Raw genomic sequence first — 25963 nt, forward strand, 5'->3', positions numbered from 1 at the left:
AGGGTTCAGTAATTAATAAAGTGTTTGGAATCTGATGTTTTTCCTCCAATACTAACTCAGCTTATACCTTCCACAATGCTTTAAAGCAAACCTGGACTATTCTGAATAGACTATTTTACACTAAGGGTGTCAGGTTGGGGATGGGGGGACAAGGGACAGAAAGGAAAAACAAATCGTGGGCTGTCTGTTCTGGAGTATTTTTCGTTTGCTGTACCTAAACGGTCATTTTATTTGTGCAGTGAACTTATTCCATACAGTTGAATGGGCAGTAGCAAGCACCTCAATAAAACACCACACAACAAACACTGCCTAAACAAGAGCTGAAGGCAAGTACTTGAAATTACTTACATGCTTACTTTGCAACTTAAAAACCTTTAAAGAAGTCTATAAAGAAATCTATAATCTATGTTTAGCAAGTATAAAAAACATGGGTGTTCCAACTCTCTTGTGCAATGTGGTGGCTCTTAAAAGAGCCTTTAGGGTGTGGGGAAGACTCAGGCTCACATCGAGTGGACCTGCGGCAGGAGACTCAGGCGCGCTCGCCGCGGATGCGCCGCGCCAGCTGGATGTCCTTGGGCATGATGGTGACGCGCTTGGCGTGGATGGCGCACAGGTTGGTGTCCTCGAAGAGCCCCACCAGGTAGGCCTCGCTGGCCTCCTGCAGCGCCATGACGGCCGAGCTCTGGAAGCGCAGGTCGGTCTTGAAGTCCTGCGCGATCTCGCGCACCAGGCGCTGGAAGGGCAGCTTGCGGATCAGCAGCTCCGTGGACTTCTGGTAGCGCCGGATCTCGCGCAGCGCCACCGTGCCGGGCCGGTAGCGGTGCGGCTTCTTGACGCCGCCCGTGGCCGGCGCGCTCTTGCGGGCAGCCTTGGTGGCCAGCTGCTTGCGGGGCGCCTTCCCGCCCGTCGACTTACGCGCCGTCTGCTTCGTGCGCGCCATCGCTCACCGCCAACACCAGCACAGGCTCGAGCACCGGAGGAACTGAGTCCAGCCGCGGCTGCAACACCGCTTTTTATAGAGCTGCCGCGTTTCTGATTGGTCTTCAAGAAACGCCATTTCATTGGCTGCCGCAGCCACTTTTAAAATCACTTCGGCTCTCTGATTGGTGGCTGGGAACACGCTGCTCCCATTGGCGACTTTCAAATTCGAAAAGCCCGCCAGGAAACGCGCGCCCTCACTAACGGCCGCCGGTTCCGGCACCCCCCCCGCCCCCCCGCCCCCGCCGCTTTTGTTGGAAGTGTAGTCTCTTTGTTACTGCAATCTTTAAAGTCTCCCTCAAAATGAGACCTTTACGGGGACATGTTTAAACGGGAAATGAGAAATTGCAAATTATGCTGAGCTAAATTCATAGAAAATCCATGGATTCTTTTTTTTTTCTAATTGCCTGTTTGTTCTTCCAAAATAAGAATCGTAACAGTATTTCGGGGTTTGGATGTTCCTTACTCTGGGGTGCGTGGAGTTGTGTACTGTGAGGGAGTTTTGGTGGGAGAGATTTGGGTTCTACAGTGTGTAACTTTCATCTGGTAGGGTAAATGCTTCAGGATCAAAATTAATTGCAAACGAAAGTCTTCTCCTCCAAGAGAGAGTGTTTTCAAATGACTGAAACACTCAGCATGCGAAATATCCTTAGGGTGTTGGTGAAGTAGAGGAAGGGCTAAGGTGAATTTTCCATTTTCTTTATTGTGTATGTGCATTTTCCTTATTGTGTGTGTGCAATATTTCCCTATTCATGGGAGCGGTCTTTGCAGCCCGGGTTTTCAGTGAGAGGGAGCTGCTTTTACCGGGCACGGAGAACACCAGTGGCACTCCAAATTAAAAAAAAAAAAAAAAATCCCTTACATTAAACACAGCGGAAGCACAATTAATAGAATGTTTCCTACACGTCGCCTTCAGAGGGCAAAGGGGATTATTTATTGAGAAGGGTCTCTGGGAGCTGATCCCTCATACTGAATTACAATAGATTACCCTGATTTTAATGTAAGTATATACTTCTACTTCAAACCCCCCCCCCCACCAGAGGTGATATTTATATGGTTTAAAGTCGTCATAAAGAAACAGGAGACGATATTGAAGTTGCTTTTCTGTATTTTTAGCTTTGACAGCAAGTACATTAGTCCTAAAAATAAACGTTTAAGGAACAACTGAATTTTACGTTGCGTGATATGAATTAAGACAATCAAGATATTAATAGCGAGATTACTTACCTAATCTCTTAAATACAATTATCAACGTATTATCTATCGATAAATTAAAAAGCCATGTATTCAAAGCTTTGAAGTTAGCATTTTGAACCGAAGTAACACAGCTCTTTTTCGGGGAAAGTGTGCGGCTCTGAAAAGAGCCTTTGGGTTTTTTGTCACGGTGCTCCAACAGGAGCGGCAGAAGCGGCAGTGCTTTAGCCGCCGAAGCCGTAGAGGGTGCGGCCCTGGCGCTTGAGAGCGTAGACCACGTCCATGGCCGTGACCGTCTTCCTCTTGGCGTGCTCCGTGTAGGTGACGGCGTCGCGGATCACGTTCTCCAGGAACACCTTCAGCACGCCGCGCGTCTCCTCGTAGATGAGCCCCGAGATGCGCTTGACGCCGCCGCGCCGAGCCAGGCGGCGGATGGCCGGCTTGGTGATGCCCTGGATGTTGTCGCGCAGCACCTTGCGGTGGCGCTTGGCGCCGCCCTTGCCGAGCCCCTTGCCGCCCTTGCCCCGGCCGGACATGCTGCACCTCCTGAGACCCGCGACTGCTGCGATAAAATCACTAACACTGCCCGCCCAGCTCCTGCTGCTACTCTGAACCAGCCCCGCCCGCGGCGCGGATTTTATATGTTGTGGTCGGACCTGGTTGAGGACTGCAGAGCAAAGGGGGCGGGGCGGTGTTCCCGCCTTTTTCTCTGGTTGCGTCACCTACGGGGCACGGTTCTCTGTTACCTCTCGGGGCGCTGTAAAGTCTGGAAGTAATGAACAAACCTCCATCGCTGGGAGAATTCCAACCGCGTACGTGTTCAATCAGTTGGAAACCACTCCACCCTCTCCTTAGAACTGTAGTTACGTTGGTGCGGTTATTGTATTTTGTTGCACTGGCAGGGGTTGGTGTGAATTACTTCGAATTCCCGTGATTTTCATGCTGTTGTTCGTTAAGACTTTTTGTTAATTGGTATTCAAAGCGCTATAAATGATGCTTCAGAATTTTTCATAATTTGAGATTTCTTAATACCCTTAAAATTTTTTTCGCAATGCTTTATTTGATTGGTTTTTTATTTTGATTTCCACCTCCCATTTCTCAAATATGCAAATTTTACATCAGCAACTGTTTGTCTGTAAACATTTATTAACCAGAAGGTGGAATAGAATCTGTTTGATATTATTAAAATTATTTTAGTTTGTGACTTCTGCTAATTTTGCTCATTTTGAATTACTGCAGCAGGGTTATTTTTTGGGTTTAAATTTTTTTTCAAAACGAACTTTACTGTAACTTATAAGTAAAATTTCTGTTCCTTGATTGTTAAAAAAAAATTACTGTGCTTTTCACTGTAGTTTTTTTTAATGTGCATGTTTGTGCGTGTGTTTATATCAATATGGGAAACAGAAGTTATTCTCGACTATCTTCTATGAAAGTCAGGAGTGGTCTTTGTCTTAGGATGTTCCAAATGTCATCAAACTAAAAACATCCTGATCTCTTATAACTGAAAAACTGATACCTAAATGATATTATTTTTCTCTTTTCCTTTCATGTACGAAATGGAAGCATAATTTCTGTGTACTCTTTTAAAGTGTTAAAAACTAATTCTTTATTTACTACTAGTATATCAGGGTATGAATTTAAGTCAACATTAGTTAAAAAAAAAAAAAAACCCAAAATCCAGACATTATCTTTTAAGAGTATATACTAATAACCTGCTGGAAATATACTTGTACTTTTAAACTAATAGTTTTGAATTTAGTCTAACAATTGGATAAGTTTTCATATTCCTTATTTTCCACCCACTGGCAGCTGGTGCTTCCTCCCCTCTTCAAAATATTCTTTGTGGCTCTCAAATGAAGGATGGTGAAGCTGTAATGACCTCTGTGAGTGGGACAGGTACAGATCCCTGCTTTGCCCTGTCTTTATGCTCTTTGATCTGCCATGCTTCCAGAAATAAACTCTTCCCTTGTACTTAAAAACCTGAGTACTGTTGATGGACCAGAGTATTCCCAGAAGAGATGAGAGCTCAGAAGAGAAGGAGCTGTGCTTACCAAAATAGGGCAGCCCACATAATTTTGGTGAGAAATGTTTTAAGCTCTCATCTTGAGACTGAGGCACAAAAGTCCACAATATTTACATTTGTGGATTTACCATTTGGAAGGAATCTTCTGGGGGTAGCTTAGGTGGAGAAATGCTTTTTGCCCTCCAAGCAAAACTGACAAATACCACAAATTCCATTTAATGACCACTACCCTGAGAGGTAATTTAGTGTTTTTCCCACCTTTCCCTGCTAATTCAGAGAGTCAGAGGTGGAGATACCCATGCTCATTCTTTTTATTCACTCACTCCAGCTGCTCAGAGATAAAAGAGTTTGGGCTGTAGCCCTGTCTTGTGCTGTTTCCAACTTCCTTCTTGCTTCCAAATTCAGAAACTATGCAGGGACTAACAAGAAAAGATCTTTGTCGTGTTCCAGCATCGTAGGCTGATGCAGTTTGCCATTCACACAAAGTGGCTTACACGTCAGATGATCCACAGAGAGGCAAAATCTTCCAAAAATTGTCTTGTGGGCATGTTGTCTGGGTCACTGCTGTAAAGAAGGCTTGCATGGGCCTCACCCCCATCGCTCCAGGCACAAGGGAAAGTCTTGCAGGCTCACTGAACAGCTGGAACAGCTGGTATAGCTGAATAGGGGCAGAAAAAAAAAGCCTGGAGGAACTCTTAGATGAGGCTTGGGGTGTTGGGAAGGTAATGAAATATCCAGTTGTTCACATGAAGATTTTATAGGATATGGGAGAGAAGGGACAGGGTCCTGTAAAGAGGGACAAGAGCAACAAAGCTGAACAAATTCTGGCCATGGCCACAGCATTCCTGGGCTTCTCTGAGGAAGACACCCCAGAGTGCACCCACAGGTGCTCCAGGGTGGCCTGTGGAGCTCCGTAGCACACCATGCAAATCTGCTCCTGCATTCTGGTAGACACAGGAAACAGCAAACCTGCTACTCAGCATCCTCAGCTGACACAGAAGCTCAGGAGCTTGGCTTCTGTCAGATCCCTTCTCTTCTTTCTAAGTTGGCATTGGAAGCAGCACAGGTCTCATGCTATACTGTCCCTTGATTAAGCTGGAATGATGAATCCAGAAAGAATTGGAAGCACCATATTTTTTTGTACAGCTGAGGCTGAGTAGCTCCTCTTGTTGCCTGGGCTCCTGCAGAGGTGCTCTGGGCAGTGAGTTTTTCAGATGAACGCTGAACCTTTTACCAAACCTGATAGATAGAGCTGTAAGTACTTGAAAGCAGCTGAAGTACTGCCTTGTCCAAGTGGTCTCTCTGGGGCATAGTTTTCCAAGCACAAATCTAACATGAGCATCCCCGTAGGAATTTACTGAGTATTATCTTGGGCTATGCATTTCTGGAAGAAAGCAACTCTTAAAAGCAGTAATGTGCCTTGTGACTCCAGACACTGCTGCTGTGCTTTTTGTTACAGCCATACTTGGTTGGAAAACTGAAAAATTCCAGTTGAAAACCCCAGCCACTTACAGGGGTTTATTCGTGGTCGTTCTCTGGACAAAGCAGCTTGTCTGTAAGGATGCAGCAGTGGAGAAAGTCACCACAGTGTCCAGGTCCAGTGCAGGTCAGAGCAGTCATTACCTGGACTGTGCTGAGGAGGCAGGACTCTTCACGTGCAGAACTTGGCACTTGAAAAACTGCACAAAATTTCTGTCACCCCACACCTCACATTTATTAATGTCTCTTTTGTCTGAAAGTATCTCTTTCTGACTTTGGCCCTGTCTAGCCTTCTTTTTGGTGCTGTCCACACTAGCTAAGTGTACATTGTGTCTCATCACCCAGGTTGTTCCAGGAAACACTAAATAATACCAGCCCAGGAGCGTTGTTTTGAATACCAGATGCCTGCAGACACTAAGTTATTATCTACAGCCCTTTGGCCCTGTGCTACAGAAGATTTTCAAATATCTAAGAGCCTGCTTATCTGGCCTGTAGTCCCTCTGATCTCAAACTAGAACACTTGGGAGATGGTTCCAAAAATACAGTGAAATGTCAGATATATTTCATATACCATTCCTCCTTTGTCCACACAGATTTCCCTCCACTCAGAATGAATGGCTGAAATTACCTTTGATATCTTAGGAAATGGCATCTAATAACACACATATCCTGGGTCTCCCTGAAGGGCTAGGACTGAGTTTTTCTATATTGATGGTGTCGTTCAATTTGCATTTCTGACTGAAATAGTATTTACAACCTCCACCACAAAAAAGAAAAAGAGAATTACCATTTCCAAGGCCACATTCTAGTTCTTTCCAGGCCCTTTGTAAAAGTTACAGGTAGGGTTACATTTACATACTTTTGCATGTAGATGCCTATATTTCTTCATCTTTCTGCACTTACCTTCTTCTCTGGAATAAAATAACATAACTGAGATTCCTAAGCCTACCAACACTACTACTGCTAACAATAATTCCCAGTCCCATGGATGGATGAAGTAAAATTTGGTTAGAAGAGGATCTCAGATTCAAAGGCTTTCAGAAGCTAGGAGGAGTATTTTGGTGCTTTGGGCTCTCATTATATGGGGGAAAAGGGAAGATTTTGGGGGTCACTCATTAAAATGCACAGCACTTTTTCACTGATTGGCAAACATTCAGCAGTTATGGCAGAAGAGTCACTTCTTTAATCAGTCAGACACCTTTTGATCACTCCAGGGTGTAGGAATTTAAGTTTTGCTGAGGCTCTAACTAGCCTTAAATCCTTCAGTCATATACAGCATGAGCACCCAGCCAAATGAGGGTTGCTCAAACTGATCTTGACAAGCCTTGAAACTAAGAACGGTGTGAGAGGTTAAAGTGACTTTTGAAGGGGTCTCCTTTGAACAACCAACATTTCAAAAAGTCACCGGAGTGTCATTTAGGGTTAATCTACATCTAGGCTTCACAAGTTAACCTGGAGAGAGCTATGTGCAAAGTGGTACTGAGGGAGAGAATTGTTTCCCTCCATTCAGCATTGGTGAGAGCAACTGGAGTGTTGTGTCCAGTCCTGGCCTTCTCAGTGCAACAGAAACGTGGACAGGGCTGGAGTGGCCCCAGTGAAGGGCCAGAAAGATGCTGAAAGAATTGGAGCATCTCTCACATGAGGAATGTCTCACTGTGCTCAGATATCCTGTGGGGGGAAGAGAGGACACAGACCCGAGTCTTTGTCGCACTGCCCAGGAAAAGGGGCACAAACTGAAACGCAGGAAATTCAATTGAAACGTAAGAAACAATTCTTTGGATCCTGCTCCCCATTGAGGTTTTAGTGTCTCTCTGCTCTAGCTGATCCTACTTTGAGCGTGGCCAGGACCTACTGCTTTAAGTGTTAGGTTAAAAGATGAGAGATGCTTTTAGGAGAATTGATTGTCCCAACACTGAAAGAATTGTCCATATAGTTTTGTTAGCTTGGTTGAAATATAACTAAAAGGATATAGGCTCCTTTACTATGGAAAACTCTTTGGCACCTTGAATCTTCCCTACAGACAAACTTTTGCAGTTGCTGGATCAGTATTGTCAATATAGATTCAGCATGAGAGACCTGAGTAACGTCTTTTGTCCTTGTTAAGGTGTTTTTATTGTTAATATTGAGATTGACTACTTGACAAACTGCAGAATTATTATTTATGAAGAAGACAGCTTGCTTCAGTTAAAAGTTGTCGATTTCTCTGCATCTTCCCCATCCTAACTATAGTAATTGCAATTAAGTGAGTGCAGGCTTTCAGCTAAATTTGTCTAATCAGCTTATCTGGATTGCTCTCCTTCTGCAGTCTGAATGTCTTATTTGCCTTTATTTGTCTAATGTCTAATCTGGTTTTCCTCCTTGAGAAGCTTCTCTCTTGACAAGAAGTTTAGTATTTTCTCTACTACACAGTTTTAGGAACTCACACATTACACCTGAACTGTTTTTGCTTTGAAGATCCCCGTATTAGAAAATAATCCGTCATTTTGTAGGGTCCTCTGTAATGTGCACTAGAAGCTGCACAGCTGAGCAAGGGGCCAGGCCTTGTGTGTGATGGTGCAAGGGAACGAGGCCTTGTTTGGGGTGCACATTTAAATAAGGCACAAAAATTGCTTTGAATTCCTCAGTAAGAGAGAAACAGAGACAACAATTACACAGGAAATCAGAGAGAATACTGAAAAAATATTTGCTGTTTAATTAAGGATTAAATGAGGCACTTAAGTATTATCTCTTCACTTGGAAACTGCAAGCAATTTTTATTACCAGCTCACTCTCAAAACTTTTTTTTTTTTTTTATTTTCAAGTAATTTTGTTCAACACGAAGAAAATTTTTCTGTCTGGTTGAAAACTGTTCTCTAATCTAGCACTGATTTTATAAATTATGTGCTCAGCTGCTTGCTTTGCTTTGTCTTTTATCTCTTAACAGTAAAACACCCAGGGCAATGTCAATGCTATTTGTAATGATCACTCTCGAAAATACGAGAATTTTCATTGTTGTTCAGTGTTGCATTTAACAGCTATTTCCAGCAGTGCAAACTTGAAAATTGCGCAAAGCTTCTGACAAGTTTGTTTTACCCAATTAAGTAGAAAATGTCATTGCTTGGCCCAGACTGTGGGAATAACCCCTAAAAAGCTTCCACTTTTCACACCACTTCATACTTCTTAATTACCTCACTTTATTAACCCACACACACACCGAAAAAAAAAAATTAAAAAAAAAAAAATCGCCTTCCCCAGAAATGGATGATGAGACCAGGAACATTTTGTCTTCTCAGAAGTAGGCCAGGGATAATTCTCTGTGCAGATAAGGGCCAGTGTGATGGTTAGGGAAAAGATACAATAAAGGATGCTGACACACAACGCCGGAGGCCAGCTGCCAACACTTCCACTGGCTCAGGCTGCTAGGAAAAAGCAAAGGACTTCAGAAGTGCAACTTAAAATAGGGGGCAGGGAACACGAGGATTTACAGGGATGCAGCCAGAACTAAAAGTGAGAGAAGTCCTACATTCTACCCTTGAAATGCCTTAGATGACAACCTTCACGATCTTCTTCATGTGCTTTCCTTACGAAAACAAAGCAAGCAAAGAAAGAAACCCAAAAACCATCCAGAAGCATCCTTGTACCTTTAAAACTCACCAGAGTAGGGGCAGCAATTCCTTATCTGCTGCTGGCGGAATTCTGACGGCGGCACTACTTAGAGAGGGAGATCTAACATCGCCCATCGCTTTGTGTCTTTGTGTCTTTATCTCTTCAACTCGGCTCTGTTTGTGGGGGAAGGGGAGGAAACCTCTCCTCTCCTGATGGGCCGAGAGCAGCTTTGCTGAAAGCGAGCTTGAAGGGAAACTTGCCCAAAGGTGTGAACGTGTGAGAAGGTGCAAAGAGGATGAGCCCCTGGGGCTACAGCTGCATTCGTGTGCGAGTTGCTACTGTCCGTCCCCAGCTGCTCCCAGTTTCTTGACCAGTTTCCAGTGTAATAAACCAGTCGCAGAGCTCCAAGAACCAAACCGTGAAAGCCTGCAGGTATCACAGCGCGTTCATCGTCGTGCGCTCTTTATTCTCGGAAGAACTCACATCGCATGAAAGAGACCCGGAGAGATGAAAAACCCTTCCTGGCTCTCTGCTCTAGCATTTGCAGTCACGTTCTGCTTTATCTTTGCTCATCTAGACTGGAAAATATGCATAAAGCCCTCGTCCTACCACAACCAGCTACTCTTTTACCTCTCAAACATATTCATGCTGTTCCTAAGACTCGCCACACGGAACTTTCAAAAGCTCTGGCTCCTGTGGATTGGGTCGAGCTGTTTATGTGGGATCAAAATCATGTGCACGAGAAGCGTGGCGGATTTCACAGCCCTCCTCAATGTGCCTTCCAGTCTGGTTTTTACTGTGGAGTCCTGACAAGCCTATTTTTTTTTTCCAATCTCCGGTTTCCATTCCCCTCCTTCAAGTATTTATTACCTTATCATCTGCATGCAAGCACAACAAAATAAAAACCAGAAATAAAAGAGAATACGGAAGAGTCGCAGTTTATTGTTTTCACTTGTAATTTTCACGTGTCTAATGTATCGTTGTCGTTTTAATCTGTTTCATATAAATTAAAACTTCTGGCTCTCAAGTGTAACTTTATTATGTCTTCAACATTCAGCGTACCAAAATGCATGTCAGGGCCCTTTCTAACACTTCTTATATCATCCTGAATCTCAGATTTATCCAGGCTAGAAAAGATATCCCTTTGTCGAAATACCCACTGACATCTGCGTGACAAATTTTTAGGAAGTAAAATGTGGTAAAATATTAAGTTTGACCTTAACTTGTTCTTTAACACCAAGGGGGAAAAGTCTGGTTGCTTTTTAATTAGAAACCAATCGAGGCTTTTTTCTTCTGATTTAATAAAAAAAAATAGCCCAAACAATTCATTGCAGTCCTTAAAAAAAGTAATTAATTTCTATTGTCACTTTATGAGAGTCAATAATTAAGTGGGATTATGGAAATTAAAACCGATTCTGATTTATGAGGACTGTCTGAATATTATTTCAATATTCTTAGGCTTGGGATGGAAACCTCAATAGCGAGTTTTTGTTTTTTTTTTCCTTTAAGAAAATAACTGGAGGAATATGAAACCTATGAAAAAAATAAAAAAAAAAAAAAAAAAAACCACCACCCTAAAGCAAACAACCAAATCAGAAACCCCGAACAGTCAGTGTCCAAGTGTTTGTAAGCTTTATTGAAACTGGAGCATTTTATCCATGAAGGCAAGATTTCCACAGTATTAAATCGACTGGATGATAACTGATGCTTCAGCTGGCTCCATAATTGTTTAAATTGCATATGATATATACTATATGGTGTATCTATACCTGTCAGACATTTTTCATCTCCGAGTCTGCCTCTGATGGCTGTAAGCCATAAAGAATAGCTTCCACTATTGTAACCGAGAAAGTGTTAAACTAGCAGTTTATCTGGGATTTCTAGGCATTAACTCGGCATTTATAGCTTCATTTTGCAGACAGATTATTTGCAAAAATGTCAAAATCTTTCTAGCCACTTATAGAACGCCACACAAAAAACCAAAACAAAACAACACAAAAAAAACCCCCCACAACAGCAACAACATCAAAAAAACCCATAGCACTGGCAAGTTCCAGACACTTTTCAATAGTATATATATTCCTCTGAGGGTCTCTTCCTTTCCCAAAACAAGAAAATATGTTGAAATACTGCATCCTTAATAGTTAAAGATATGGTTAAGAGAGCCGAATCTTTATCCATATTCAAAGCTCAGCCATGAAATTGTGTTACTTCCTTGTCTTTGAAATCAATTTACGACAAAAATACTCAAGCTGCTCACTCGGTTTCTGTGCTAATCTGAAGAAAACCCCCCAAAGAGTAAGCCTGCATTACGGGGGAGACTTTTTACCTACGTGTTTTATTTTAATTTAGAAGGAAAAACAAAAGTTTGCCGTTCCCGGGGTCTCTCCGGCTTCACAACGCGGGGTTCAAAACAGCTTTTCTCTGCCATCTGTGGTCCGAACGGCAAGAAACTCTCCCGAATGAAAGTCCACCCTCTCCTCTTCACTCTCCGAAGAAACTGGGGTGATTTTGCGCCGCTTCTTTTGCGAAAAACACGAATTTATAACTCCGAAGAAACACAGACTCGGAGGAGGAAAAGCTCTTCCTGGCTAACAGTTAGGCGGGCTCAGCAAAGCACCAATCACAGATCACCGCTCCGCTATAAATTCAGCCATCGGGGTTACTGTAGCCCAATTACTTTCTTTTGATTAGGGAAGGAGCCTCTCGCAGCGATGTCGGAGACCGCTCCCGCCGCCGCTCCCGCCGTCGCGGCCCCCGCCGCCAAAGCCGCCGCCAAGAAGCCGAAGAAGGCGGCGAGCGGCGCCAAAGCCCGCAAGCCCGCGGGGCCCAGCGTCACCGAGCTGATCACCAAGGCCGTGTCCGCCTCCAAGGAGCGCAAGGGGCTCTCCCTCGCCGCGCTCAAGAAGGCGCTGGCCGCCGGCGGCTACGATGTGGAGAAGAACAACAGCCGCATCAAGCTGGGGCTCAAAAGCCTCGTCAGCAAGGGCACCCTGGTGCAGACCAAGGGCACCGGCGCCTCCGGCTCTTTCCGCCTCAGCAAGAAACCCGGAGACGTGAAGGAAAAGGCCCCCAAGAAGAGGACGGCTGCGGCCAAGCCCAAGAAGCCGGCGGCTAAGAAGCCCGCCAGCGCCGCCAAGAAGCCCAAGAAGGCGGCGGCCGTGAAGAAGAGCCCCAAGAAGGCGAAGAAGCCGGCGGCCGCGGCGGCCAAGAAAGCGGCCAAGAGCCCCAAGAAGGCGACAAAGGCTGCCAAGCCCAAAAAGGCGGCGGCAGCAGCCAAGAGCCCGGCCAAGGCGAAGGCGGTGAAGCCCAAAGCAGCCAAGCCCAAGGTGGCCAAGCCGAAAGCGGCCAAGGCAAAGAAGGCGGCTCCCAAGAAATGAAGCGGTGAAGTGGAAATACTTTTAAACCCAACGGCTCTTTTAAGAGCCACCCACTATTGTCCCCAAAAGGGCTGATACACTCCGTCACCGAGCTCCGTGCCTGCAGCAGAGCCATCTATTCGGCACTATCCGTGTGGGACGTTCGACTGTGGAGTGGATGGGACGCTCGACTTCCGGCCGTGGTTTTTACACTAGGACTTGGAAAAAAATAAAAGTTTACATTCCCTGCCAAAGCGCTCTCTAAAGGCTTTTTTTTTTTTTTTTTTTAAAGCTGCAACTGTGTGTCTCTGTTAAAGGGAACTGCTTAAGGGCGGGTACCTTTCTGGGGCGCGGAGGCTCCTTTTCGTTGCTCTAAATCAGCGCGACTCCTAACAGCGAGGATGCGGCTGCCACACCTCTTCTCAGTGACCGTAGCAGGGAGCTGTCAGCACGGCGCCGCCGCTTCCTCGGCAATGACCTTTCCGCTTGCCAGCGCTGTCGGCGGGGCAGGTCTTAACATTTCTGCGTGATTTGACCGACCTACTTTTCCCAGGAGCCGATTGCCGGGGCGGGAGGTGGGTGGAAATCTGCAGCGGGAGCTCGGCCGGGCGCTGGTCCCGAGCCCCGCGGGCGGCAGCGCAGGGGCGGAGCGGCGCGGAGCTCCGCACGGTGCCGGGGACCGCCGGGGCCTGGCTGATGGGAGATGCCGCCGGCGCTCATTGGGCCGCCGGGAAATTTGGAAAAGCCCGCGCTGCAGGGGAAAGGGGTGGGGAAGGAGGGGGAAGGGGAGGGGAGAAGGTGGGAGCGGAAGGGGTGGAAAAAGGGAGAAAAGGGGGGGGGGGGGCGTGTGTGAGGGGGATAAGGAGCTCTACCAAACGCTGGCTCGGAGTTTACCCGTGTTGCCGAGACCCCGCGTTCCGTGAGATTTCATCCCCCTAAAGCGTCTACCCCATCTCAGGGCAGTTCTCAATTCCCCCCACTCCCGTACTCCTTTGTCTTCTCACACACAAGGAAAAATGTTTCAGCCTTAAGACAATTCCGAAACAGCTATGCAAAGGGCAGAGAGTCGTTTATTTTTGCCCACAGTTTTAAAAAGAATGTATTGAATGTTTTTTGTTTTTTTGGAAGCATGATTGCTACTTCAGCTGTGAAACTCCTCATTTTGATGGAACTAATTAGAAAGTATCGTCTCGCATTTTTACTGAAAAACTCTATTGTTTCCAATTATTTAAAACCTACTTAAACGTTTACATCGATTACTATCGGGTGCATCTGAATTACTTTTTAAGTTGTAAAGTATTTAAAGACGTCATAATTATCATTGCAAGTTCAAGTAGCTGATTCAACGTTAAAAATTTTATCTGCGTTTTTTCAAATTAATTTCTTGAGGAAAACAAGAGGCACTGCTGTGTAAAAGCTCTTTTATAGATTATGTCGGTGGCTCTTAAAAGAGCCTTTGGGTTGAAAGTGACGGTCCGAGACGCCCTACTTGGAGCTGGTGTACTTGGTGACAGCCTTGGTGCCCTCGGACACGGCGTGCTTGGCCAGCTCGCCGGGCAGCAGCAGGCGCACGGCCGTCTGGATCTCCCGCGACGTGATGGTGGAGCGCTTGTTGTAGTGCGCCAAGCGCGACGCCTCGCCGGCGATGCGCTCGAAGATGTCGTTGACGAAGGAGTTCATGATGCCCATGGCCTTGGACGAGATGCCCGTGTCGGGGTGCACCTGCTTCAGCACCTTGTACACGTAGATGGAGTAGCTCTCCTTGCGGCTCTTGCGACGTTTTTTTGTCGCCTTTCTTCTGGGTCTTGGTGACCGCCTTCTTGGAGCCCTTCTTGGGCGCGGGGGCGGATTTGGCCGGCTCAGGCATGGTGGACGAGCTGCTATTATCGGAGCGAAGTGGAAATGTCGGCCAGCCGCAGAGCCCTCTATTTATACAGACCCGTATGCAAATTTCAGGGCTCAGCAGAGTGCAAGCCGATTGGACCGTTCCGTCCTTGCGAGTCTTTTTCGCCGATTGGTTACAATACGATCCGTCTGCTCATTGGTCCTTTCAGCCGACAGCGGTTGCAGCCAATCGGCGACGGCTCGGCCCGCCCAGGGAAGGGATAAAAAGGGCGGAGCGGTTGCGTCAGTAAATTCCTGTCTTTTCTCCTCTGTGGTTCGGGATTTTGTTTCCCTCAGCGCTACCGACATGTCTGGTCGTGGGAAACAGGGAGGCAAGGTCCGCGCCAAGGCCAAGTCGCGCTCGTCGCGGGCCGGGCTGCAGTTCCCCGTGGGCCGCGTTCATCGACTTCTCCGGAAAGGTAACTACGCCGAGCGGGTGGGCGCTGGAGCTCCCGTCTACATGGCGGCCGTGCTGGAGTACCTGACGGCCGAGATCCTGGAGCTGGCGGGCAACGCGGCCCGCGACAACAAGAAGACGCGCATCATCCCCCGCCACCTGCAGCTCGCCATCCGCAACGACGAGGAGCTCAACAAGCTGCTGGGCAAGGTGACGATCGCGCAGGGCGGCGTGCTGCCCAACATCCAGGCCGTGCTGCTGCCCAAGAAGACTGAGAGCCACAAAGCTAAAAGCAAGTAAATTTGGCGGGCGAAGCTGCTCAGACTTTGCGCGACATAACCTTTTAAACCAAAGGCTCTTTTAAGAGCCACTCATGTTGTCAGAAAAGAGTTGTATTGCTTTTTTTATAAAGGTGCTCTGCCTCTGGTTCTTCAGTAGTTCTTCTAACTAACCTTACCTCAAACAAAGTTAACGTTGCAGCATTTTAAAACATGGTTTCTACGGAAGAGGACTGATACCTTTGCTTTTTAGCCCGTGTTTTAAAATGAATCTTAGTTTTTTTTAGTGATATATTGTTTCAATTTTTCTCTTCTAATATTCATTAAAAAACTGGTTGTTAAGGTTTGTGCTAACCCTTTGATGGTTCCATCGTTTACTTAGGGTATAAAATGCGAGATGGGTGGCTAAAGCTTTGTTGGGAGTGGCAAAAGCTGTGCAGCGTGATAAACAGGAGACCATCCTAATCCCCAGATGTAGCTACGTGCAACAACGAAAAAAGGATTTCCTCATTCCCATCAAAGGCCTGTATTTTTTAAAAGATGTTATGTTTTCTATGTCTTGAATTCGTGTAGAAATAAAATAAGGAATTCCTTACGGAAAAAAAAAATTGATCTACATCTGGTTAGGCAGACCTGCCCTCAAAAGCAACAGTGTAACACTTTCATTCAGGAGTACCTTGTAGGGGTAGTATATTCCCATTTAAAGTAGCATTTTCAAACTTTACATTCGTAATTCTCTCACTATTCAGTGCTACTCTTGTTACATCAATTAACAGCGGGCAATAGCTTTTTTTCTATGCTGTTGGCACAAATATCACCCGAGAGCACAACGTTTAATCTCTTCCTATTCATCATATCAAAATTATGAGTAAAACTGTCATGATTCCTCTTGCTAGCATATTCATCTGATGGTCTATAGCACATTGCACTGAGGTGATGAGCCTCCTCTTGAATGAATTTCTGTTCTCTCCATCCCCTGGAGAGAAGGAGGAGCGCTCCGGGTTTGGGATGAGGCAATACTCCCCCTGTACCTCCCCGCCAGCCCTCAGCTGTAGCCGGGAGGCTTTTTTAGGCAGCATTGTTCCATGGCCAAAGTGAGGCATCATGATCATTTGTGGAGAGAAACACAGAGCTGCTGGAGCAGCACACTGATCTTTGATGGAGTGGTATCTTGTGTGTAAAGGTTTTGTTTGTAAGTGGACACGTTTAGGGTTGTGGTGGTTTTATTATGGTGCTTTGCTGATCATCATTTGCTACAGTTAATTATCTCCTGGCCCTTACACTTCTCTTTCAAAAACTGCAATGGTAATTAAATTTTTTTTTCTCAACATGCACACAGGCTGAGTTTCCAGCAGTGATTTTTACCTACGTGTTTGTCAGAAGAGTTCAATCTCAGAATGGTTTGGTTGATCTCATTAGAGATCATCTCGTCCAAAGGCTCTGCTGGGGGCAGGGTCACATTTCACAAGCTGCTCAAAGCCCCACTGACTCTAGGGATGACATCCTCTAGGCCTGGGGCATCCTCAGTTGCTCCAGACAGCCTTCTTTAGTGTCCCACAAGCCTCCTTGCAAAAAAAATTCCTTATCTATGTCCAATGTGAATGTAGCCTCCATCAGTTTTAAATCATTGTACTTCCTCCTGACCCCACAAGCCTGAAAAAGAACCTTTCTTTATTGAAAGGCTGCTGTAGGGTGTCTCCAGAACCTGCTTTTCCTTTGGCCAAACAACTGCAACTCTCTCAGCCTTTCTTCATGGCAGAGGTGACCTAGCCCTCTGATAATTTTTGTGGCCCTCTCTGGATCTGCTTTGACAGATTCACGACTTTCTTATGCCAGCAGATCACAGAGGTGCAGGTGGGGTCTGCACAGGAGGATCAGCTGCTTTGGGGGCAGCCCACATGAGGATGGGCTTTCTGGGCCACAGGTGTGTGTCTCTAGATCAGAGCACTGGAATTCTACAGAAAGACCATGGGATAGAGGTATCCAGGCAGGAGCTGACCTCTGTGGACAAACTGCTGTGTGTGGATGACTTGTTTGAAAGATGGAGCCTTACATCTTTGCTAAAGAAGCTTCGCAAAAATAGGTTTATATCCATTGTTATAGTGACAGTGTTAGTGATAGCACCTCGTGTACTTCACTGTGCACAGCAAACCATGGACAAGGCCGAAAAAGAGATCTTTTCTGTTCAAGAGAGAGGTGGAAATGTGGGAAATTGGTATGTAGGGAATCCTCAAAGCCTGACACAAGGCTACAGATTATGTGTCTATATGCAAACCTTGAGATAACGAAATGCTGACTTAGAAATGCCACAGGATAGGACAGACATTGTTGAGAGAGAAATGGAACTAGAAACAAGTTTCAAAGGATGGCCTTGCAAATGAGACTGGATACTTGGGAGAAATAGTACTATGAAAGGTGTATTGTAGTAGGACCTACAAGGGGTGATTTTAGATGACTGGCTTTAAGGCATTAACAACATTGTTGGCAAAAGTTGATAGGCCAAGAAACGCTTGTAATGTATTAAAATTAGGAAATAGTTTGGCTTCTGATTGTAATGGCATAAACTGTAACATCTGTATCGTCTCACCCTTCACATGAGATTGAAAATGGAATAAAAGTTTTTTTAAACGCCTCTCAGTTGCCCCATCTCTGGCTCAGAAAAGGACATAATCCGACTTATCTCTAGGTCAAAGCACTGGAATTCAAGAGAAAGGCCACGGGATAGAGGAATCTAAGTGGGAGCTGGCTTTCTCTGTGGACAAACTCCTGTCCGTGGAGGTCAAAGTTGGTAGCACAGGAGATGCCCCCATCCTGTGACTGTGCAGCTAAGCCCAGTACAACCCACCAAATTCTTCCTGTCGTCTGACCGGTAATTCATTATTTGCTTCAGAATTTCATTCCAAACACTTATTGCCCTCATTTGTCCTCTCACCTTAGTACCTGGAGTTTCATCCTCTGCCATGCTTAGATCCACTCTCTAACTCTCCCCAGATCTGCCTTAGCCAGGAGTGGTTTCACCAGTTGCTAACTCAGATTGCCATTAACAGAGATGTTAATGCCTCGAATGTAAAAGTCTGGTAACTCAGATGGATCATATGGTAGGAGAACTGGAAAAATCTCCTGGTGTTAAAGACAGCTTCCAGTGGATGAAGGAATGTAGCTAAGAAAGGTTTAAAAAAACGCCAAATTTCTCTATCTCTCAGTTGCCTATGCAAGAAGCAGTGGAAAGAGGAAACCCATATCACATGGAACCTTAGCTGTGTCATTGGGTTCCAATGCTCCTTCACTTTCTAAAGAGTTTGTGACCAAAAAAACCCACACCAACCAAACCAACCTGCAATCAAAGCCTCTTAAATATTATAGATCACAGTTAAGCTTGGGTATAACTCAGTAATGTCAGCCTATATATCAAAAGACTTAAAACTGCATAGTTAAAAATTCAAAACCTTGCCTACCCCTTTTCATCTATATCGCTTGCAATGCTAGGAAAGATGCAGCCATTAAGTAGGTCTTACATTAGTTTGCATATTATTCTACCTATTATGACAGTGGTTGGAGACAGATATGGATTTAAATTGCCACTAAAGCTCCCAAGAAAATTAGGAGCAGCTTGGAAGTTGGTTTTAATACACAGATGTTATGACTTTTTTTACTAATTATGTACACTCTTGTGCAGCCTTGGTGAGATATTGCCTTATTGTAATAAACAAATGCATTTTCCTTGTTATAGTTTAATGAGGAACTAGAGCAACTGTCCTAATTAATGCACACTTGAAAAGCTAGAGATGTTTATTTTAATTCTTTTTTAATGGAGCTGTGTTTTGCAAAGATTTCCTTTCTCATTTTACCCCTAGTGCTCTGTGCTCAAATTCATGAGGGAAATTCATGTATAACTTGTGGATTGGACACTTAACTTTGATCCAAAATAAATTATCTCCAATAAACAGTAGAAACAACTTCATTGGGGGTTATATCCAGCAGCAAAATTTTCTTTCTTCTCTTTTTCAAATCATTATCGCCTAAGAAAATGCTCTGATCCATGAAAGAACTGAATGTACCCCTAAGAGACGCCTGTGAAAGGTATCCGTGCACACTTGTAGCAACACACAGGCAAAGCAGCCCTCTAGAAATCGTGATTTAAATTATATCTAATATACTACACTTGCTGAGGAAAGGGGTTGGCAGCTGTTTTACTTTAAGCTGCTGGTCTCAGCATCTCCATCACTTATCTCTGTAGAAATGGGAGGGGATTTTCCATGCTTTGCAGTGGTTATACTGCTGGAATGAAAAGTTTTACTAGGATCCTCACTCTACATTTAGGAAGCCGTAGGAATAAATTATTATTTTGACATACCAACAGGTTTTTGCGTAATTCCTTTTGGTTTTCTTAAGTAATCAGAATGTTGTTGCAATTGCCTCAGGAGATATAGCTAGACAGATTTTCAGATATAAAGAACAAAGCAGTGGGTGTGGAGCCAAATGGGAATGTCAGGCACCAGCCTGGCAGGTCCACTAGTGACAGATCTTCCAGTTAGTCTATAAACACTCTTGCTTCATTCTGTTCAGTCAAAAAAGCAAACCTAACCTAAATTCAAGATATGTTCTTATACTGTATATATGAGTGGCAATTATTTTAATTTGAAAAATAAAAGGAGTTCACAGTGATACAACAGGATTTTAACTTTTTGACACCTGTAACTGAATGCATTACTACCTCAATTGAATTTCCCCCCTGAATTTAAGGTATATTTTATTCCCAGAAATATTTTCGAGATGTTGCCAAGGTTCTATACATTAAGGAATAAATTAAGGAATAAATTTAAATAAATAGCTGCACAAATTTTAAAGGATATGAAAAATTTTATACCAGTAGGCATGCTTAAAGGACATAATATACTAATAATATAAGAACAGCTAAGCACCTTAGGCATATCTGTTCTACTGTGTGCAAGTAGTATTTAAAAACTCAACAGACTCAATTTAGAAATACAGTCTCATAACTCTCTCGGTATTTATTCATTCACTTCACAAACATAGTCCAACATACTATAACCAGCACGCACGACGTTTTCTGCAGAAGCGTGAAACACACGGCAACATTTCTGAATTCCTTATTGGAATAAAAATGATTCTGCTGATGATCGTTCTTCAGACGTCATACAGACAGCTGTCTGTGATATCCGTAACGCCTCCTTTCGCTCGCTGCACCTCGGTGTACGGCAGCGGACGCTTTTTGTGTGGCCGGAGCCCCGCGGCCGGCGCTGCCCCGGCACTGCTGGGGATGGTCCCGTCCCCGCTCTCAAACAGCCCCGGGAACCGCCTGCAGGGAGTCTCTGCTCCGAGCATCCCCCGCTGCTGCCCCTCGCTGACCATTCCCCTGCCGCTCAGGGCCCCTCGCACCGACCTGCCTCGGCTCCGTGCGCCGGGGGAAGCGCGGAACGCTCGGCGCCCAGACCGCAGGGAGGAGGGCACAGCTGTGCGAGTGTTCGGGGAAACAAAGAAAACGTGAAGCCGCCGTGACCGGATTAAACAAAGCCAGCGCTGCCCGGGAAAGGCTCCTCCATCGAGCTCGCCGGGAGGTGGAGGAGCGGCGGGGCGGGGCGGGAGCGCCGAGCCAGGCCCAGCATTGGTCGGATTTTGCCGCAGACCCGCGGGGAGGGACGAGGAAGGGGCGCCGCAGGCCGAAACGCGGGCTGAGAGGGGCAGGTTCCGCTCCTGCTCCTGACGGAGACCCAAAGCTGCCGTGGAATTGTCTCCTGCGCAGAGGGAAACGGTGCGGGACAGGGGAGCAGCAAAGGGACGCGTAGGCTGACAGCGGTCAAGGACAGCGCAGCGCAGCCCGACACTGAATCGGTTAGAACCCGGTGCAAAAAAGACCAAGATTGTACTTTCAACACCTGTATGAGCTAACCATTTAAGAATCGCGCCTGAAAATCCTTAGTGGGTCCTTTCCCTACCCTCAGAATATTCCGTGAATCCACGACTGCGAGAAGTGTGGGAGGAGGCCACACCCTCTCGGGACGCGGGAGAGCGCCTGGAGGAGACCGAGGGGAGCCTCGGGCGGAAAAGGGGGCGCCGGGCGGGGCTGGGCCGAGGCCCCGCCCCCAAAAGCAGTTCTCAACCAGGTCGGACCGCCCGCAATAAAGGCAGGCGCGCGGCCATCGGCCCCACACTGAGGCGAAAGTTGTGATCGTTGCAGCATGTCCGGCCGGGGCAAGGGCGGCAAGGGGCTCGGCAAGGGCGGCGCCAAGCGCCACCGCAAGGTGCTGCGCGACAACATCCAGGGCATCACCAAGCCGGCCATCCGCCGCCTGGCTCGGCGCGGCGGCGTCAAGCGCATCTCGGGGCTCATCTACGAGGAGACGCGCGGCGTGCTGAAAGTGTTCCTGGAGAACGTGATCCGGGACGCCGTCACCTACACGGAGCACGCCAAGAGGAAGACGGTCACGGCCATGGACGTGGTCTACGCTCTCAAGCGCCAGGGCCGCACCCTCTACGGCTTCGGCGGTTGAGCTGTGTTGCTGCTGCAGCTTAACGTTTTTATACCACAAAGGCTCTTTTCAGAGCCACCCACAAGTTTCAAAAAAAGAGCTTTGAGTTGCTGGTATATGTTGAATTTTGTTTTTCTTAGGGGTGGAGGGAAACTGGCAAGGATTCTGTTTTCATTGGCTTCCCGGGGGCCCACAGCTGCTCGCCCCACTCCTCCCGCCTTCCTCCTTTTCCCATTCTGCCCGCGGAGCACCACCCGCTCAACCCAGGGCCTCTTCCCAAAGGCGTTTGTGAGGAACAGAAAGGCGACACAAGAGTAAGTAGGAAGGGGTGGGGGGCGGTAGGTCGGGGGCAAACGCCATTGCCGGAGCCTCTCTCGCGGCGCCACTTTGACCGCGGCAGCTGGGAGGGGAAGGAAGCTCCTGAAATGGCGGCGCTCTCCTCTCTGCCGTTCCATGGGCGGGACAGAGCGGCAAGAACAAACAGCGAAGCGCACCCGTTAGCGCCCCACGATCTGCACAGCAAAGGCTCTGCGAGCCCTCTGCTCCCAAATCCTCCCGCCCTCCCACGCCCTGCTTCTGACTCTACCCGCTCTCTAGAGGTCCCGCTCTCGCCCACATTCGCCCCTGCCTCTCAACGCTCTCCCAGCACCGGCAGCTTTAGACGGTGAACCCTTAGGGGACAACAGGGCTGGACGCTACGGAAGGCCCGCACTCCTCCCGCTTATCCCACAACTGGCACTGCCTTGGACGCTGCGAAGTGTTTGGCACGGGCTGCCCGTGCCTGCTCCCTAACACAGAGACAACAGCTCTCTCCGGTGGCCTTGTGGTGGCTCTTAAAAGAGCCTTTCGGTCTGAAGGTACAAGGGCAGGGGACTCAGGCGCGCTCGCCGCGGATGCGCCGCGCCAGCTGGATGTCCTTGGGCATGATGGTGACGCGCTTGGCGTGGATGGCGCACAGGTTGGTGTCCTCGAAGAGCCCCACCAGGTAGGCCTCGCTGGCCTCCTGCAGCGCCATGACGGCCGAGCTCTGGAAGCGCAGGTCGGTCTTGAAGTCCTGCGCGATCTCGCGCACCAGGCGCTGGAAGGGCAGCTTGCGGATCAGCAGCTCCGTGGACTTCTGGTAGCGCCGGATCTCGCGCAGCGCCACCGTGCCGGGCCGGTAGCGGTGCGGCTTCTTGACGCCGCCCGTGGCCGGCGCGCTCTTGCGGGCAGCCTTGGTGGCCAGCTGCTTGCGGGGCGCCTTCCCGCCCGTCGACTTACGCGCCGTCTGCTTGGTGCGCGCCATCGCTCACCGCCAGCACCGATCTATGTAACGGAGCGAACAGCCTCCGCCAGCCTCATTTATCGTGCAGGGAGGCCCCGCCTCCGGCTGCCCATTGGACAAAGCATTGGGGGATTTGATTGGATAAATCTGAAGCCCCTCCGAGCCTCGCTCCATCCGAATAAATCGTGAGGAATTTCATTTCTGTTACAGAAACATCAATAGCCGCCAATGTTTTTGTAGTATTCTGTTTATTTACTGTATTTCATTTTTTTCTAAGTTATTCCCAAAGGGTACTTTCGGCTTTGTATTCTAAGCAATGTAGTCATATATAATGCCTTAAGTGAACGACAATCCCTCAAAACCCCACAACAAGCGAGATAAACAAAACAAACAAAAATCCCCACCCCAAAACAAACATAAAACAAGGAGAAAAAAAAATAAATAAAAACGGCGGGGGGGGGGGGGGAGAAAAACCAAACAAAAACCCCAAACAGAACAAAAATCCCCACCACGAGAGTCACAGTTTCGACTTGCATGCAAAACACGTGATTTCGTTCTAAACTACTTTCATAAAAGTATAAGATGACGAAATCCAAGCACCAGTTATAAATAGAAAAACTATCATCAAGTAAATCTGATTAGAAACATGGTATCTTTTCGGGGATTCTATGAAAATCATGCTTTCTTTTTATCATCCTTAAGTGGCAGAGTAATTTAATTAATTAAAGCAACTGCTTAGAAAGCAGAGATGTCGGGTCATAAGAAAGAAGAGAAAGGGGCTGGTTTTGGTGAGATATTTAGGAGCAGGGCTCAGGCTAATACGGGGTTAACGCGGGATTTTCAAACCGTGCCCCTGAGCGCGGCCCTTTCCATCAGCCAATCAACCGGCAGCGCTTGGATATAAAAACGAGCTGGGAGCGGCGCTGGTAGCCACTGCCGGGTTTAATTGTTGTCTGTTGTACGCTGCGGTGGTTGTGTAGATGGCGCGCACGAAGCAGACGGCGCGTAAGTCGACGGGCGGGAAGGCGCCCCGCAAGCAGCTGGCCACCAAGGCTGCCCGCAAGAGCGCGCCGGCCACGGGCGGCGTCAAGAAGCCGCACCGCTACCGGCCCGGCACGGTGGCGCTGCGCGAGATCCGGCGCTACCAGAAGTCCACGGAGCTGCTGATCCGCAAGCTGCCCTTCCAGCGCCTGGTGCGCGAGATCGCGCAGGACTTCAAGACCGACCTGCGCTTCCAGAGCTCGGCCGTCATGGCGCTGCAGGAGGCCAGCGAGGCCTACCTGGTGGGGCTCTTCGAGGACACCAACCTGTGCGCCATCCACGCCAAGCGCGTCACCATCATGCCCAAGGACATCCAGCTGGCGCGGCGCATCCGCGGCGAGCGCGCCTGAGTCCCCTGCCCTTGTACCTTCAGACCGAAAGGCTCTTTTAAGAGCCACCACAAGGCCACCGGAGAGAGCTGTTGTCTCTGTGTCAGGGAGCAGGCACGGGCAGCCCGTGCCAAACACTTCGCAGCGCCCAAGGCAGTGCCAGTTGTGGGATAAGTGGGGGGAGTGCGGTACTTCCGTAGTGTCCAGCCCAACAGTCCCCTAAAGGTTCACCGTCTATAGCCGCCGGTGCTGGGAGGACGTTAAGGGACAGGGGCGAATGTGGGCGAGAGCGGGACCTCTAGATAGCGAGTGGGCAGCGTCAGAAGCAGGGCGTGGGCGGGCGGGAGGACATGGGGGAGCAGAGGGCTCGCAGAGCCTTTGCTGCTGCAGATCGTGGGGCGCTAACGGGTGCCCTTCGTTGTTTGTTCTTGCCGCTCTGTCCCTCCCATGGAACGGCAGAGAGGAGAGCGCCGCCATTTCAGGAGCTTCCTTCCCCTTCCAGCTGCCGCGGTCAAAGTGGCGCCGCGAGAGAGGCTCCGGCAATGGCGTTTGCCCCCGACCTACCGCCCCCCACCCCTCGCCACTTACTCTTGTGTCGCCTTTCTGCTCCTTTCACAGATCTTTGGGAAGAGGATCTGGGTTGAGCGGGTGGTGCTCCGCGGGCAGAATGGGAAAAGGAGAAAGGCGGGAGGAGTGGGGCGAGCAGCTGTGGGCCCCGGGGAAGCCAAGGTAAACAGAATCCTTGTCAGTTTCCCTCCACCCCTAAGAAAAACATAATTCAACGTATACCAGCAACTTAAAGCTCTTTTTTTGAAATTTGTGGGTGGCTCTGAAAAGAGCCTTTGTAGTATAAAAACGTTAAGCTGCAGCAGCAACAAAGCTCAACCGCCGAAGCCGTAGAGGGTGCGGCCCTGGCGCTTGAGAGCGTAGACCACGTCCATGGCCGTGACCGTCTTCCTCTTGGCGTGCTCCGTGTAGGTGACGGCGTCGCGGATCACGTTCTCCAGGAACACCTTCAGCACGCCGCGCGTCTCCTCGTAGATGAGCCCCGAGATGCGCTTGACGCCGCCGCGCCGAGCCAGGCGGCGGATGGCCGGCTTGGTGATGCCCTGGATGTTGTCGCGCAGCACCTTGCGGTGGCGCTTGGCGCCGCCCTTGCCGAGCCCCTTGCCGCCCTTGCCCCGGCCGGACATGCTGCAACGATCACAAGCGGTGTCTCAGTGCCGCGCCGACGGCCGCGCGCTTGCCTTTATTGCGGGCGGTCCGACCTGGTTGAGGACTGCTGTAGTGGGCGGGGCCTGGCGCGCTCTCCCCCCGGGCCGCTGCTGCCGCGCCGCCGCCTCGGGCCCGGGCCCGCTCCCGGGAGGCCGAACCCGGACGGAGCCGGGAGCGGATCCCGGCCGCGCTCGGCCCGCGGCTGCCCGGCCCTGCCCCTGGGGCTCTCGGGGTCCGTAGGGAGCTGCGGCAAAACGCGGCCGATGGCGGCGGCGAGACCGGGAGAGCCGCGCTCCGCCCGCGCTCCGCCGGCCTCCCGCGCTGCCGCCATCGAGCCGCGCCCCAACAAAGGGCTCGGCCGGGCAGGGAGCGGAGGGTGCCGCGGGCCCGGTTCTGCGGTAAATGCGCCCTTTACTACCGAGGGCTCTGAAAGGGGGGTAAATGTG

General features: G+C 48.4%; 9 protein-coding genes across 9 annotated transcripts; 4 read left to right on the top strand and 5 right to left on the bottom strand.

Moving 5' to 3' along the window:
- Positions 1 to 455: 455 nt before the first annotated feature.
- On the bottom strand, positions 456 to 967 carry LOC136360948 (histone H3). Its single transcript, XM_066318538.1, has one exon. It carries the CDS (start codon positions 938 to 940, stop codon positions 530 to 532), a length of 411 nt encoding a protein of 136 aa, XP_066174635.1. The 5' UTR covers positions 941 to 967; the 3' UTR covers positions 456 to 529.
- Positions 968 to 2068: 1101 nt separating this feature from the next.
- LOC136360949 (histone H4) lies at positions 2069 to 2770 on the bottom strand. The gene has a single exon (XM_066318539.1). The coding sequence runs from the start codon at positions 2706 to 2708 to the stop codon at positions 2397 to 2399; it is 312 nt and encodes a 103-aa protein (XP_066174636.1). The 5' UTR covers positions 2709 to 2770; the 3' UTR covers positions 2069 to 2396.
- A 9203-nt stretch (positions 2771 to 11973) lies between these two features.
- On the top strand, positions 11974 to 12872 carry LOC136361758 (histone H1.10). The gene has a single exon (XM_066319898.1). The coding sequence runs from the start codon at positions 11974 to 11976 to the stop codon at positions 12637 to 12639; it is 666 nt and encodes a 221-aa protein (XP_066175995.1). The 3' UTR covers positions 12640 to 12872.
- A 1153-nt stretch (positions 12873 to 14025) lies between these two features.
- LOC136361765 (histone H2B 5-like) lies at positions 14026 to 14544 on the bottom strand. The gene is given in 2 exon segments (XM_066319907.1): positions 14026 to 14403; positions 14405 to 14544. Coding segments are annotated over 2 exon segments (381 nt in total). The 5' UTR covers positions 14486 to 14544; the 3' UTR covers positions 14026 to 14103.
- A 199-nt stretch (positions 14545 to 14743) lies between these two features.
- On the top strand, positions 14744 to 15310 carry LOC136361760 (histone H2A.J). Its single transcript, XM_066319901.1, has one exon. The coding sequence runs from the start codon at positions 14810 to 14812 to the stop codon at positions 15197 to 15199; it is 390 nt and encodes a 129-aa protein (XP_066175998.1). The 5' UTR covers positions 14744 to 14809; the 3' UTR covers positions 15200 to 15310.
- Positions 15311 to 21294: 5984 nt separating this feature from the next.
- LOC136361744 (histone H4) lies at positions 21295 to 22232 on the top strand. Its single transcript, XM_066319875.1, has one exon. The coding sequence runs from the start codon at positions 21378 to 21380 to the stop codon at positions 21687 to 21689; it is 312 nt and encodes a 103-aa protein (XP_066175972.1). The 5' UTR covers positions 21295 to 21377; the 3' UTR covers positions 21690 to 22232.
- Positions 22233 to 22260: 28 nt separating this feature from the next.
- Positions 22261 to 22983, bottom strand: LOC136361745 (histone H3). The gene has a single exon (XM_066319876.1). The coding sequence runs from the start codon at positions 22951 to 22953 to the stop codon at positions 22543 to 22545; it is 411 nt and encodes a 136-aa protein (XP_066175973.1). The 5' UTR covers positions 22954 to 22983; the 3' UTR covers positions 22261 to 22542.
- An 895-nt stretch (positions 22984 to 23878) lies between these two features.
- Positions 23879 to 24534, top strand: LOC136360950 (histone H3). Its single transcript, XM_066318540.1, has one exon. It carries the CDS (start codon positions 23913 to 23915, stop codon positions 24321 to 24323), a length of 411 nt encoding a protein of 136 aa, XP_066174637.1. The 5' UTR covers positions 23879 to 23912; the 3' UTR covers positions 24324 to 24534.
- Positions 24535 to 25088: 554 nt separating this feature from the next.
- LOC136360951 (histone H4) lies at positions 25089 to 25516 on the bottom strand. The gene has a single exon (XM_066318541.1). It carries the CDS (start codon positions 25493 to 25495, stop codon positions 25184 to 25186), a length of 312 nt encoding a protein of 103 aa, XP_066174638.1. The 5' UTR covers positions 25496 to 25516; the 3' UTR covers positions 25089 to 25183.
- Positions 25517 to 25963: the final 447 nt, after the last annotated feature.

This window comes from Sylvia atricapilla, chromosome 5, assembly GCF_009819655.1.
Source record: "Sylvia atricapilla isolate bSylAtr1 chromosome 5, bSylAtr1.pri, whole genome shotgun sequence".
Classification (NCBI taxonomy): Eukaryota; Metazoa; Chordata; class Aves; order Passeriformes; family Sylviidae; genus Sylvia; species Sylvia atricapilla.